Here is a 16,104-nt window from a genome sequence, read left to right on the forward strand (position 1 = left end):
TCTCTTGCTATATGACTTCTGATTAATCATTTATTTTGACTTTGGCTTTCCATGTCTCACTGACTTTAGCAAATAGGGTACATACCTTTATAAATATTTGCTAATATTTTCTCCTCTGATGAGATGGTCTACCAGTTAATAGGTTAAGGAGATTAAATTTCTAAAGTATTTTTTGTCTTGCTTAGAATAATAAAAATTATTTGATATGAAACTCAAACATTTCATTTCAAAAAGGGTTTTTTTGAAATTCATTGAATCACTACAATTAATTTATTTGCTCTATCTTGCATATCGAGCAATTCTTATTTAGATGGGATAATACTTATAGAATATTACTGCCAGTAATATTTTGTAAATCTTATAATCACAGGTTTCCATACCAACTGATTGTTAAATAAAATTATTCTGAAGTATATATATATATATATATATATATATATATATATATATATATATATATATATATATATATATATATATATTCTTTTTTTAAAACTATGCCGTTTATTTTTATAAAATATTTTATTGGGTTCCAATAAAATATAAATATATCTGGTATGGTAGATATGGTAGGTATGACGGATAAGGTAGATATGGTAGGTATGACGGATACAGAATTATACCTCTTTTTGTATTTTTGTAACATGGTAAGCATTTGAAAATAATTCTGATGAAGACAAAGTATTTTCTGGATGGAATTAAATCGTTTTTTTTTTTTTATTTTAGTCTCTTTTAGTCTCTTTTTTAATGCACAGATTCACGAGAAAAACTAACAATCATCATCACCACCACCACCACCACCACCATCATCATCATCATGTTCGATTCAACATCTGTTTTACATATTAGCATATGTTGGACGACTTTTAGAAATTGACCTTCAAACTAATTATTTTGGGGCAGGTTTTTATTTATCCCTATTTCTATCAAGTCCTTATTATCACTTTTCATGTTTTCTTTTACCTTTCTCTGCAAATTGACCTTACTATGTTAATTATTTTACATCTACTAATCCCAGATTATTTACATCTACTAATCTAAGATTTTTATTGTTTCAATGGCAATAGTAGTAGCAATAAATTTATATACTAAGGGAAAAGCGATAGTTTGGAGCATAAAGACTTGAATGAACACTCATGACTGTGATGTCACTGGCAAATTCGAAGAGACCTCTTTGAACTGCCATACACTGACAAGAGAAAAAGTACAAACCAAACCTTTTCTCTCTCCATCCATAAGCATAAGAGGTAAGATGATATGATGGCCAAAGTATTTTTATTTTAAACAATAATTCAAACAAAGCCATTGGTCAAGGTTATTTGCTCTTTTTAATTTCCGGTTTCTGCTGTCCATTTGGCATGGTCAAATGGACAAGAAAGCCATTTTAAACATAGGTAAATGGGGAGAAGCTTTCACAGTATATGAGAGGAAGATTATCATTAATCAGAAGGGACTATATCTTGCTTGTCACTGTTGTTCTTTCTGTGGATCAGAAATTGCAACTGAAAAGGAGTAGACAATCCTGACTTTAATTAATCCATGTATGAACACTATTTAACTGTTTCAGACTATTTTCAATATCTTGAGTTTTGTCATTTTTGTAATGTTGTACACATTTTTTTTAACGGTGTCATTACCTTTCAACAGACCCAATATGTTGCAAACTCTGTTGCAAGGAAACAGAATAAAGGAAAAAATTTGAATCACTTTCTTTTTTTAATAGAAGCCTTTATATCTGGTATTTCCAGCAACGCATTTTTTTTTTTCTAAATATTGAAACAGTTCATTTATTCTTATTTGGCCGCATGAGACTTTTCATCCATGTGTCTCGAACACATGCCTTTCCAGACACCGGCCACACCTTGAACACCACTCCTCTGAACACCCAATGCTTTTCCTACTTGGTCCTCGCCACGTGTGCCTTTTTATTGCCTCTGCTGTGACGTCACATCATGCAGCTGGTTTGGTTATTTGTATATTATATGCTGCTGCTGTTGCTGCTGCTGCTCCCACAACACTGTGACCATTTTTTAAGTGCCTTTTGTCCTACTTGATAAACTATCAGGAATTTCTTCCCACTTCTTCTTTTCCTAATCTTTTTCTTTTTAACAATAATAATAATAATAATAATAATAATAATAATAATATGAAAAGGTGGAATTTTGCTGCTCGTCAGTTCAGTTAGGGGCATTTAAGTTGATGAGGTTACAAATGCAGTAAGTTCGTCTGTTTTTCTAGAACCCAACCAAAAAAAATACAATGAAATTTCAATCCTCTTGAACACCAAAAAGAAATGTCCACTGTGCAACCACGTGATGGAGCCAACCTGTCAATAATGCAACAGTAGTAACTGTAGCAGTAACAATAGAAGTGCTATCAACCCCACCCTACCACCACATGATATCATCATTCTCCATACAGACTTGTTTATCAACGCAGTTATTATCTTTTATTGCTCCTTTGAGACACCATCATTCCTTGTTTTAGCGCAGTATTTCAGCTGATGAATATTCTAAGATGGTGAATGATGATGCTAATTCCTGTCCAATATTTCGAGAAGAATTATTCATATCCATCAGTTGCTTCGACAATGATTTAGACAACTCGTTGAATAATGGTATTTTCTTCTGTATACATTTCATAGAAAGATTAATTATGAAGTAATTGCTTGTGTGGTAAACTCAAACTTAACAAGTTAGCATTTAGGTTTCCTACTTGCGTCAGTGTAGTTTGTCTTTTTAAACAGAAACTAAAAAAGAGTATCTAATCTACCAAGCTTCCATTTGTTCCAATTCATGTTGACTGGGAGCGTTAAGTCGAGGAGTTTGAACGAGGAGCTCTCACGTAGAGTTTTACAGGATGGAACAATAAAATTGTCACCCTCAGAAAAGATGAAATGGTTCCATTTCCGTTTGATGAAAACTGGTTTTCTTATTTTGTTGCAGACCATCTACTAGTTGACCAATAGTGTACAAATCCCAGGTGCGATAGGAGCCTTTTATCATATCTGAAAGTGATACAATGTTCAACGAGCGGGATCAGAGATGCTCTCTACCGATCCAAGTTATGACAACAGGACCATTGCAAAATGCATCACTGGATAGCCATGAATAACAGGGATGTGCCCAGAGTGATGAAAACAAAGTTTTGGGCCACGGTTATGGTCTTTGGTATGGTTTTAAGTGAGGGCCATATCATGCCACTTCATATCTTTGAAGTCGGCTTGAAATTCAACACCAAAATATATCTGGTTGTGCTGAAGAGTGTGGCGATCCCCTAGTGCAATCAGGTGGCCGCTGGCAGACCCTGGGTGTGGCAGCAGGACTGTGCTGGCCCACAAGACTAAAGAGACCCAGACTTGTCTTCAGAAGGATTGCTATGACTTTGTACCCTTCTCTCACTGCCCCTTCCTCTAACCTGAACCTGTTGGACGACTTCGTTTGGTCATGTTAACATCACCAACATGACTTCCCACAACACCAAAGCCAGCCTGATCACCGCCATCCACCAAGTATTCACCGAGCTCCTGCCAGCATTTGTAGAAAAGGCATGCACTGAGTTCTGGACTCGTATCGAGACAGTGATTGAGGCTGAAGACGGCTACATTAAATAGATATCAGCTCTACTACATAATCAAGTTACCTGAATTGATTTTTCAATAAAAGTTTTAAAATAAAGCTGTAGTGTTGTTTTCTTTAGGGCGACACTTTTATCGTTCCATGTTGTATTAGTTATGGCAATCGGTGTGTGAGAAGGTTTCTTGTTTTAAGATGTAGTTCAGTTGCCAGATGGTCTCTTAACAAAGTACAAAATTGATTTTGAAATCTAGTGAGCGATGATCTCTTATGTTCCTTACAACCCTTTTTCTTGCAGGAGAAACAGTACTCTACTCTATTGTTATTTCCATGAAAAGAAACTCCACTGAGCTCCAATTGCAGGTTCCCTCATTGATAAGACATACACAACAAGAACTCATCTTTCTACCACAACAGGAAAAAAAAAAGTTTCCTTCTTTCCTCCGTATGTCTAGCACCAGGTGGAATTTCCATTAACAGAGTTTCTTTGCAAAAGAACCCATAACCACTGGACTGCTTCCCTGTAAATTACAGCATAGTCATTTTCACATCCAATGTTAATAAATGCTTGTATAAACAGTCCTCATAAGTAATCAAACTTAATTCTTTCCATTACTCTTCAGTATAGGCTAGCAGACCTACCCGACTTTTCCCAGGGTAAAAGTGTAACATATTTCTATTAAAAATTCTATCTCTCTCTTACCCAGTTTCTCTCTCCCCTTTCCTACTCCTTCTTTATATTTTGCCCATCTTATTCCTCTCTCTAAATATATACATGTACACAATTTTATGAATTAAAAAGAAATGAATCGGCACAAGGGGAAAAAAATTCTTTAAAAATTCAGAGTTACCTCCTTATAGTTAGTACATAAAATGACCGGAAATCAGATGATTTTTTTTTTTTTTCCTAAATTTTAGATATTATTCATCCGAAGCAACGCTGATCAAGAAAATACCAAATTAGTGGGTATTTGTTTTGTCGTTTTTTAGTTTTAGCCAGACATAAATATATACATACACATAAACAACTGTCCTTTATATTATAGACTAGCAGGGCTACCTGGCATTGCCTAGACCAAAAGTGTAACATCACTTCTCTCTTTCTCCTTCACCTCACTCAACCCTTTTCTTCGCCCAGCCCATTCGACACATAACTTGAGTTGGCATAAGGGAAATAACTTTGTGAAAAAATCAAAGTTACTTCCCTTTAGTTAGTGGCTAGAAAACAAACTACATGATAGCATTAATAAATGCGTGTGCATCTCGATAAAATTAAATGATACAAATGGTTATTGCCAGTGAAAAGTTAATGGCAAGCGGCTGTTGTGATAAGGCAAAACATTTGAAAGAGGTGGAGAGTACTGGAAATCTGGAATGACTTACCAATGGTTGTTGTCAATGAGTAATTTGTGATTATGGCCTGTGTGAGAACTCCTAGTGAGTAATAATAATAATAATAATAATAATAATAATAATAATAATAATAATAATAATAATAATAATTAAATCATATTAATAATGATCCCTCATTATATATTATAAATAATTGTTTAATTTGAAAAGAGATCAATTTTAGAGAGCAAAGAAATAGCTGCTTATATAGGTAGCAACCGAATTGGAAGGGGATTGATTTTTGACTTGGAGAGAGTTGCTCTTGTGGCAACAGAGTTTTGTTTTAGCGAAGGATTTTGGTCCTTTGGGAAGCAAGGGAACACAACGCATGTTTGAAGATGTAAGGACTAACGAGGAGAACTTGGTGTTGCATCCCAGTCATCACAGGATATTGAAGACCGAAATAAAACTGGAAGAAAAGAAGTGGTCGTTGTGTTGATTCGCATGCTATCCAATATCGGAAATATGTTTACCACAACACCTCCAAGTCGAGTGCCACCACAAAGGAAGCAAAGTAATAGAGACTATACCTGTTTATATATCTGTTGTCAATGGACGTTTTGTGGGTTGGAGTAGCAGTTCGTTTAAAGAACTGTCTCATGTAATGTTTATTCTATGTGTTAAAAGAACTGTTTATTGTATCTGTTTATTGTATGTGCTTAAACATACACCTAAACACACAACGCATTGATAACGGGTATGTAACATGTAATTATTTACTCTCCCAATGACGACGAAGTGCGTACATTACACATACATGCATAAGACGCACATTAATACTGTATATACACAGTATACAACCATTGAAAGTATTTATAGGATGTAAATTTTAACATAATACTAGACTCCCGTGACCAGTTGGGTCAGTATGTTATATTAGCTATGGAATTCATGTATGAGCGTGACACTTGGGACGTAAAGAAAATAGTTTGTTTATTTTTTGATATAACAGAAACATTTCTATGAAAGTATATTAAAATGAAAAAAGAATATAGATAGATTTCTATGAGTCGTTCTGTTTAATTGATTATTTTGGAAAAAAAATTTACAGTTACTGAATTATAAGTGGTTGCCCATACTTACAGGTAAATGTGCACTGAACAGATACCATAATACTTATTAAAGTTAAATTCAAATTTTGATATATCTGCTTTTATTTTTACATCGTTCATTTCTGTATTATGTTTAAGTTATTTTAAACCCCACTCTTCCCATGTTAAATAATAATTTCGAAATAATAACGTTAATATTTCAGTGTCCCAATTGTTCTTTTGTTTTTTTCGCGTTTAAATTATCAAAATAAACAATTGTTAATACTGTCTGCTTTTTTAAAAAGTTTTTTACATCGTTCATTTCTGTATTACGTTTAAGTTATTTTAAACCCCACTCTTCCCATATTAAATAATAATTTCGAAATAATAATGTTAATATTTCAGTGTGTAGGTTATGCGTGCATGCACAACCGGATGTCATAAACCGGAAAGTGGGTTACATACATCGTTACAAGGTCATTTGAGTTTTATAATTATATAGATTCTTTCATTGACTGTTGCTACCAGATCAGGCTTTTTGAAGATATCAGCTTCCTGACTCAGATGCACCAAACACTGATGTTGTTGTTTTTTTCCCCCTTTCACTTTGCGGTCCTAGATATGACCTTAAACTATATCCGATGGTGAGGCCCCAGCTTGCAGGGCTTAGGGAGTGTGGAGCCACCCTTTAATTGCTATTGCTCCCAGGTCCACTCTGACCCAGAGTGGTAGTACCTGTTAGGGTCCCAACTATGGGTTAAATAGAATACGACTTAAAAAACAAATACACTATATTAAAAAATCGTTCTTCAAAATCACCAGATTCGGCATTAAATAACCTGAAAAGGGTTGATATGCCGTAAAACAAAACAACCAACCAACCAACCCTTTCACTTTGCAAAATTGCAAAGCCAAAAACAGAAACACTTTTTCTCTGCAAAACAGCCAATGAATGAGTTTTAGGGAACTTAAAACAGAGAAATTTTTTTTTCCAAAGTTGCCAAATTTGGCATTGAGGTGCCCAATGGTAGATCTGCTGTGGAACGGAACAGCTGAGTCAGGCACCATAGATAGGTGTTTGAAGATATAAACAGCTAGAAGTGTGGAAACATTTTTCCAGAATTGCTAGAATCAGAATAGGATGGTCCAAAAAAGGTCAACCATGCAGAACACCATGAATAAATATTTAAAGACATAAACAACTTTTTTTCCAAAATCGCTGGTTTCGCCGTTGAATGACCCAAAAAGTGTTGATATGCTGTAAAACAAAACAGCCAAACCAATACTTTTTTCTGTTTTGGTTATTTTCTGTTTTATATTATCTTCTCTTACCAATATTTAGTCATTTTAGTCACTCAATATTCTTAACTCTGTAATGATACTCATTTGTATATATTTTTTAATTTCGGATCATGTTTGACCAAAACCAAACATCATGCATAATTGTAAAAGGAGTTGGGTTTGAAGGCTATATCAATGCAGTTCGTAGGAAACACCATGGACACGAGTTAGTAAATAAATGTAATATGATCGAAAATTATCGAACATCTCTTCTAATATTGTTGTTATCCTTTTATATACTAATTCATGTCCGCTGTGTTTCCTACGAACTGCATTGACATAGCCTTCAAACAGAACTTTTTCACACTGCACAAATGCTTCAAGCAAACTACAACATCCTTCTCATCATGCATAAATATTTGAAAATATAAACAACTGCAAGCATAAAAGTTTTTTTTCCAAAATTACTGGATTCAACATCAAATAATTTGAAAAGTGTTGATATGCTGTAAAAAAAAAAAAAAAACAAGCAAAAAAAACAATTTTTCATTGAATTATCTTTCTAAAAATGTAAATATTTTCTAAATTAACTTCAAGAAAAAAAAAGGAGGGTTGAGAGATTTAATGAGTGAAATAAAAATTAAAATAAAACGATTCCACGGGCAACGTCTGGTAGCTACAGCTAGTTAAAAATACAATGCGATTTAACCTTGAGCTTTTTATAACAAGAAAACAAAAACTAAGAGTAATCTAAAAAAAAAAAAAAAAATTATTTACACGTCTATAAATGGACATGATTAGTTATTGGCACGGATGTTTTCATCTTTTCCATATGTTCAAGTGTTTCTCGTATCTAAAATTATTACATCGACTTATCTGACCGGTGAGTTGGTGTTGCCATTCACAATCTACAGTTGCACTCTTTTATCTCTAGATTCTGATAGGTATGCACATATGTTTATACATATGCATGTGCAGGATTCACTCCTAAACTAATTGACCGATCATTATGAATTTTTGAAACAAAGCTGATAGGTGTGACGCTGAGTAATGTGAACTATATTTAGTTTAATCTAGTCTTATACCACGTGGGACAAAGAGGGGGTGGTGGAAGCCCTTTGTGAAAATGCTAGGCTTAAGAATGAGTAAAGTGGGCTATATTTAGTTTAATTTAGTTTGAAGCAATGAGGATAAAAAAGGAAATGGAAGCCCTTTGTGAAAATTCAGATACCTCTGATTTTTGTGAAATCGTAACAATAAGTGTTTGCTATCAATTAATAAATGTTTCACAGATATCCATTTCTCTGGAGTATTTTAAAGGGTTTTTAGGGAGCATAATATGGGCACAGCCTACGATTTGAAAATTCAAATATTTCAGATTTACATTAAATTTGATCCATGCTCAAGAGACATCAATTAAATAGCATTCACTGAATTTCAATTAATTCGTAATGTAATGCTTTACACATTGCAGCAGAATATGCTGCAAGGAACATAGGACAAGTAATAATTTTACTCCTTTTTCTTGTAGCAACGACATTTATTTCCTCATTCTCCTGCCATGCATGACTTCTCATTACAGTTGTGATGTTACCCACATCTCTAATGTAATCGTTTTCTCTAATGAGCTCTCTTTCCTTTTTATAGTCTTTTTCTTTTTCCTTACCCTGACATAATTTTGCACACGGCTTGTATTTGCATATAGCCACCATATGCGCTCTATTACATAAAGACACCTTATGTTTAAGCCTTAAAATTTAAACATTTTGTAGAATCAAAATCATGTAATGACATAGGATTCAGTAGCAATTATATTTTGATTTGAATCTTCATAAGAGGGCATAAATGTGGCGCAATGTTTAGGAAATTCATTTTACCTGTCCTAAGACGGGTGTTTTAGTTTCGAATAAAACATTTCCTCATTAAATACCACCACAACAATTTATTGATGTGATGTGTTACCTATAATATATGCCCGTGTGCATGATGAGATTTACTGAGGGCTGGAGATGAAAAATAGTTTTTAGTGAGTAGCTGATCTGTATAAGTTTTGAACTTTAAAAATTTTCAGACAAAGAGCGAAAATTTTTCTCGTGTGGATACGAAAAATTATATGAGAGAATTCTAAAAGATCTAATATTTTATGGGGCGATTCTGGTTTCTGATTGGTTGCTAGCAGAACATGTTTCCATTTGATTGATCAGTTCCTATCGTCATTGTCTATAAGTAGAAACTTCCAATTTTCTTTAATTATATATCCCTTTCATTATATCGAAAATATTGTAACAAGAAACGAATAGATTATGTTTTGTAATGTTTTTTTTTGACAAGGATTGATGATTTGGATTATTTCGATTATTCAAGCTACTGTTTTAAGTAATAATCTTTTCTAAGTGACAGTCTTCTGGAGGTTGAAGGTTCAATCCTCACTGTGGATGATATTAAGAATATTGATCTGACATCTTTTGCTTTCCTTTGTTCTTTTCCCAAACCTTCCTTTTCCTTCTCATTTCTAAACTAGCCAGATACTAAGAATACAATTAATAATTACTTAAGAGTTCTAGTTGGTCATGGCTGACGGAACAGGAACAAGAAACCTCTATGGATTAGGTAAAGGGTTCTTTTCAAAATCCTGTACAGTTTCTAAAGCTTGACAAGAAACACTTGGAGATGATTGGAAGTTATGCCAGCGGAATAACATCCAAAATAAGAATAGTCTGAAAAAATCCAAATAATACAAGATATGTTTATTTTGAGACTTAATTAGGATCTTTTTATTTTATTTTTTTATTTGAAGTAACCACTTATCAAGACCAAATGGCCACTCGAGGATAAGGATTAATGGAGTGTCAGGTGGTTGGTGAGATAACACTGTGATGATTAATAATGGTGGTAGAGATTGAGAAGAATTTGATTATTTAAGACAGCTCAGCAAGAATTTGTTTACATTGGGCTTGAAAATGACCAGGTTATAGTAAGCTGGGAAGCAGCCTCACAGTATCGTGCCCTACAGATGAGTAGTTCTAGGAAATATATGCTAGTGATATTCACCCTAGGTGGGTTGAACTGGCTTCCCCTGGAGGAGGAAGTTTCAGGGGAATACTAAGTTCACAATCGGTTCCCAGTCGCATGTATAGATCTAGGAAAAAACTGTCCTCATGGAAATTTCCTTTAACTTCAAGCACAGAGAGAAAGAGAAATTATTAACAGTGATTATAGCTAGATGCCTTTTTGTTTGGTTTGGTTGTTTTGTTTTATAGCATATCAGCCATTTTCGGGTTAATTCCAAATTTAGTATTTTGGAAAAAAAAAAGTTTTTCTTGATTCAAACTTTTCATATCTCCAAATATTTATTTATGGTGTTTAGTTTGCTTATCCTATAAATAGAATTTTTTTTGTTGTTGTTGTTTTTGGTTTTGCAGAACCTGATTGAGTTTTTCAAAGGGAAAGGAAAAACAATGACATTAATGCTTGATGCATTTAAGTCAGGAAGCCGATATCTTCAGCCAGCCTGATCTGGTAGCGCTAGACGAGTTTTAGTCATGAATGTTTTATAGGAGGGCATATAGGTTGAAGCTGCGTTGAGCACTTGCCATGAAAATAATGATAGAGGAAAGAAAGACTAGCAACGTTTCTTCTAAACTAATTTGAACCCGTTTATGTGAAACACTTTTCTAGCTGGATTGATATAAGTAATAATAAAAGAATATTCAATATTTTTTACAAACAAGAAAAAAATTCTGCAAAACGATATTAACATTTTAAATAAGGAAAATTGTGGAGTATTTTTACTGTAACTAACAGGCCAAAAAAAAAAGGCGTTAAAACAAAATTATGCAACAATAAATAAATTTTTCCAAAGACAAAATAAATTACTCACCTACCTAACTGAATAAGTCATTTTGTGTGCGCATCTTTTAACTTATTTTAAAGCATTATTTTGTTTAAAACCAACCTAGTGTTCATTCTGTTTCATTAGAACAAAAACAAAAAATGGTTGCTCAGAAGCTGTGCATGAGGAACCATGATAATTTTTCAACAATCGAAAGTCAAGTAAAATACTAGTAAAAACACATCTAATAAATGTCACAATGATGCACAAATGTAATGTTCTATCAGTATTTTGTTTAATATTTGATTTTTGAGCGATTATCAGAGGTCTTTATGCAAGGCTTATGAGCAGCTATAGCTAATGTGTTACATTAGTGTTAATGGCTGAGAGGATAGTAAAAAATAGAAATGCACAAAAAGGCATTGTTGCAGAAGGGCGAGAGGCGTGAAGGTGCCAACTGCCAATCGACCGTACAATTAATAAAGTAGACATAAGCAAAGAGATAACGGCAATAGCAAAAAAAGATGACAAACACAGTATGATCGCTGACAGACGATGTGTATCGTGTTTTATTTTTACCAAGAAAAAAGGTAAAATGTATAATAATGGATTCACAATCAGCCGGAGCAAGAATTGGCACCTTGTAGAGTTGAGATTCTTGGGTCCTTGAGGTAAGAACTGGTAGACGGACCAGGACGTTGGTATGGGTAACTGGACGTCGGTGGGCACTGGTATGAGTAGTTGGACGTCATTGGGCATTGTTACAGGTAGCTGGACGTCAATAGGTTCTGGTACAGATAACTGGATGTCAGTGAGCATCATAACAGATAGTTGAATGTCAGTGGAAACTGGTACGAGTAGTTGTGAGGGGGAATCTCCAGAGGCAGGCAGCAGTAGAGAGTGAGATGTGCATCAAATTCTGTAGCTCCTGATCCCCACAGCGATTGGGAATGCGAAATTGACAAGAATCAAGTCAAGATGAGACTGAACTCAAGATTTGCTGTGAAAGCCGCTAGCTTCATGGAAAGCCATTCATGATACGGGCTCTAGTGACTATAATTAATTTCACACCATATTATTTGCAGTTAAAAGTGTCTTTGGTATTTATTTTAATCTACATTCAAAATAATAGTCCTTTGTTTTTATTTAGTTTGTGAAAGATGAAAAGTTTTGTATTTTCTCTTTGTTTGAAAACGGTTGTTACTATTTTCATCACGTGGTCATGACGTATTTCCGAGAGTGTCGAGTTTCAGTCAACAGCGTTTGCATCGTTCTAATTGTAAACAAAGGAGCTGTAACATAATAGACAAAATCAATCAAAGAAATAACTCTATTATTCTAAAAAGGTATCACTTTTTTAAAAGTTAAGGATGCATTCTTTTTCTAAAAAAATAGTAACAAAAGCATTGCATAGTTTCTACATGCAACATAATTATTATTATTGAAATGATATGTCATATACTAATAGTCCTGTGTGTGTGAAGCCATTTTATTTATTTTATTTTTTATGTTTCAGCTTGGTACAAGTTATTCAAATTTGTTGCTTCGGAAGTATGAGAACAAGCCAAGTCCCCGGATGTCCGTTGAAAGCCACATTCTCAATTACCTGGCTCATAATTATTACCATTTGCCGATGTATGCAAAACCTGGCATGATTTAAGTAATCATTAATTCTTTTAAAAATTTTTCGTTGTTTTGTTTATTGAATTCAATAAAGTAAATTCTTTGAAAAAAAACTTTGTTTTTAGTTTTTTGTTTTATTTGTCGTTTTATTATTACAGACATTTTATCTGACTTCATACTTGATAAAAAAAAAATCACTTTTATATTTATAGTAATATAAACAAATGAAAAATTATATCATGGTTGATGAACAATAAATCTCTTTTCTTCTTCTTTTCTTCTCTTAATCTCTTAATAATAATAATAATAATAATAATAATAATAATAATAATAATAATAATAATAATTATGATAATATGATAACGATTTCTCTCCCCTACAAAAAGACCGTATAGCTTCGAAAACACAGATGACACATAAAAAATTAATTTGCTCAAACAAGCTCCCTATATCTGGTGCAAGTTTTCCAAATATTACGCTTCCCATTTATCAAGTAGCGTATCTTCCTATATAAATTCCAGCAAAATTCACTCTCCCAAACAGCATACATATAGAGGGGGTAGCATAATACTCACTCCCTCAATACTTTCTCTTTGCACATTCCCATAATACACCAGGACCATTATTTCCTAATAAATAAATAGAATGAAAGAATTGCTTTAAAAAGTGCTTTTGGACTTTCTTGATTGAATCAATTTCGTTTCGGTTATTCTCTGTTTTGTATTATCTGTTATATTAAGTTGTTTTTGTACTCTGTTGTGGTTGCAAGGTTGAACAATAATTAGTAAGGAAATACAATGAAGACGCAAACAACAAGATAACGCAATAATAAGTGTATTAAAGAAAAGGTATATTTACAATATGTACAAATGACGGTGTCGAGTCAGAGAGTCTTGGTGGGAGGACATGTACGCTCTTCGGCGTCACTTCCGGTGGCATTTGAGTAAGACACACCAAGGCCAACCTAGGCTTGCCATTTATAGTGTTATGTTATTCGCATATGCAAATAAGTGGTTGCCACCACAACATACTCAATATTTTTAACTCTGTAATAGCACTCATTTTTACCCGATATATGTATTATTTCTCTCTCTCTCTCTCTCTCTCTCTCTCTCTCTCTCTTTCTCTCTCTATTAAAGATCAAAAACATTATTGTCCGTGCAAATTTGAACTAAATTAAAGAAATAAAATTCTATTATAATAATACTTTAATTAATTTTTATATTTTTGAGGACATGATTTGACACAGACAAATAGAAATTCATATATGTTGAGGGAGCACAAGTGTAGTAAGCTTGTCAGAGCACATTCCGTTGAAGTACTTTTGTAACATTGTAGTGATGGGACAGGGGCTCGAGCTTGGTAAACGATGTGGGGCCTATTAGAGAGAAAGAGGCTAGTGGTTGATGCACCAACCCAAATGTAACAACAAACCTTGTTGCATTGGTGAATGATAGCTTTGTATAGATATAGAATACTGGTAGATGTGAGAATTTTTCTAGCCTGATAGAGGGAACCCACTTTCTTTGCAGAAGGCTTGGCAATATCTTTTATGTATTTATTCCAATTCATGTTGCCGGTGAATGTTAAACCAAGGATTTATATGTTGGATTCTTGAGAATGGTGTGACGTTGTTTGTGGACCAACACACGTGTGCAGTTTCAGTTGCAAAAGAGACCAAGATAAAGAATAGGAAATAACTCCAACTCGCTTATTCTTTGTAGCAGCAACATTTATTTTCTCATTGGTCCAACTGTATCATCACCATGTAATCTCACGAGATCTCAAACGTTATCTCATCTCTCCCAAGATCTCAAAAGTTATCATGCCTCTTTCGTTATTATTCTCTTTCTCTTTTTTATAGTCCTTTTTTTTTCCCCCACTGGTGACGTCACTTCACATGCATTTATATATATGCATCCACGCTATGTTACAATGATATATCCATGCTATGGCAATCGGTGGTTAGGAAGGTTTCTTTTAATTGTTAAAGGAAAGCAGCTTTTTCTTAGTAGCATTAAATGTAATTATCCATCTATAACCCCAGTCTACAACAGAGTGGCGGTCGTTTTCTCAGAATTCGTTCATTGTTCGATTTGCCCTCATATTAAGAATAGAGTATGATCTCATCAGCAAATATACCATCTGGAATGAGATTTCATCATCATTCATTTTGCGACAGCAGTCAAGAGGATAGAGTTCGGTAAACTCCATAATCTTATCATATGGCTGTTAATGTGTGCACACACCACCACTACCCACATTGGAAAGCAGGAGGGCTGATCTGTCATTCTACCTACATACAGCGCCATGGTAGTCCCAAATAGCTATCCATCTGGTACTGGCCAGGTTTAGCATTGCCTAACCGGTGATCTTATAAGAACTGGTGTGTCAACGTGATAAATGTATATTGATCAGTTATGAAAATCTATATATCTATAAAAAGTTAACTTGTCTGTGTGTATACATTTCCCTACCTACTACTGTCAATTTTCAGTCTACAGACTCAAGATTTAACATAAGGGGTATTGAGATTTGGGAAAATGTTTTTAGTCGGTTTTCGGCCAGAAATTTGGTTGTCAAGGCGTCAAAGTTCAACGATTTGACCTTTGAAAACTCTAACTCAAACTCCTCTGCCAATTTTGGGTCTAAACACTTTAAAATTTTCGATGTAGGTTACTTGGACCTGGATCAAACTTTTTAATTTGATTTGAGCTCAAAACTATAAATGTTAAGGGATAAAAATTGGGTTGAAAGTTTTTAAAAAATTGATCTCTGCGGTTTCTACCAAATTACTCAGCCAATTTTTGGTCTAAACATTTTAAATTTTACATAAAGTGTATTTAGACATAGGGCAAGCTATTTAATCGATTTTTGACCGAAAATTTGGTTGCCAAGGGGTCGAAGTTCAAAAGATTTGACCTCTGCGGTCTCTTGCAAACTATTCAGCCAATTTTGGGTCTAAACATTTGAAATTTTACATAATTGGCATTCAGACATGCAGCAAGCTTTTAAATCAATTTTTGGGCGAAAATTTGGCTGCCAAGGGGTCAAAGCTGAAAGAGTTGACCTTTGAAGATTTTACCAAACTCCTCCATAATTTTGAGTCTAAACACTTGAAATTTTAGATGTAGGTTACCTAGACATGAGTCAAACCTTATAATATATACATAATGATACATGTGCACATAAAGTTATAAACAGTACATAGGGCCGAGCAAAGTCGGGCTGAACTGCTAGCATATATATAAAAGTGAAATTGTGTGTGTGTGTGTGTGTGTGTGTGTGTGTGTGTGTGTACATTTCCCTACCAAAATACTCTGTCAATTTTCAGTCTACAGACTCAAGATTTGACATAAGGGGTATTGAG

The 16,104-nt window shown here is 34.0% G+C and overlaps 1 protein-coding gene across 2 annotated transcripts in view; it reads left to right on the top strand.

The window, feature by feature from the left end:
- Window positions 1–12,847, top strand: part of LOC145276783 (cilia- and flagella-associated protein 61-like) — a 166,356-nt gene extending 153,509 nt beyond the window's left edge. For both annotated transcript variants that reach the window (XM_080128068.1, XM_080128067.1), the window contains exon 31: window positions 12,628–12,847. In XM_080128068.1, the coding sequence (XP_079984194.1) occupies window positions 12,628–12,771 (144 nt within the window). In that variant the 3' untranslated portion in view covers window positions 12,772–12,847. The remainder of the gene's footprint in view (window positions 1–12,627) is intronic.
- The last annotated feature ends 3,257 nt before the right edge of the window (window positions 12,848–16,104 follow it).

Source organism: Euprymna scolopes, chromosome 5, assembly GCF_053919585.1.
Source record: "Euprymna scolopes isolate OS-2025 chromosome 5, ASM5391958v1, whole genome shotgun sequence".
Taxonomy (NCBI): domain Eukaryota; kingdom Metazoa; phylum Mollusca; class Cephalopoda; order Sepiida; family Sepiolidae; genus Euprymna; species Euprymna scolopes.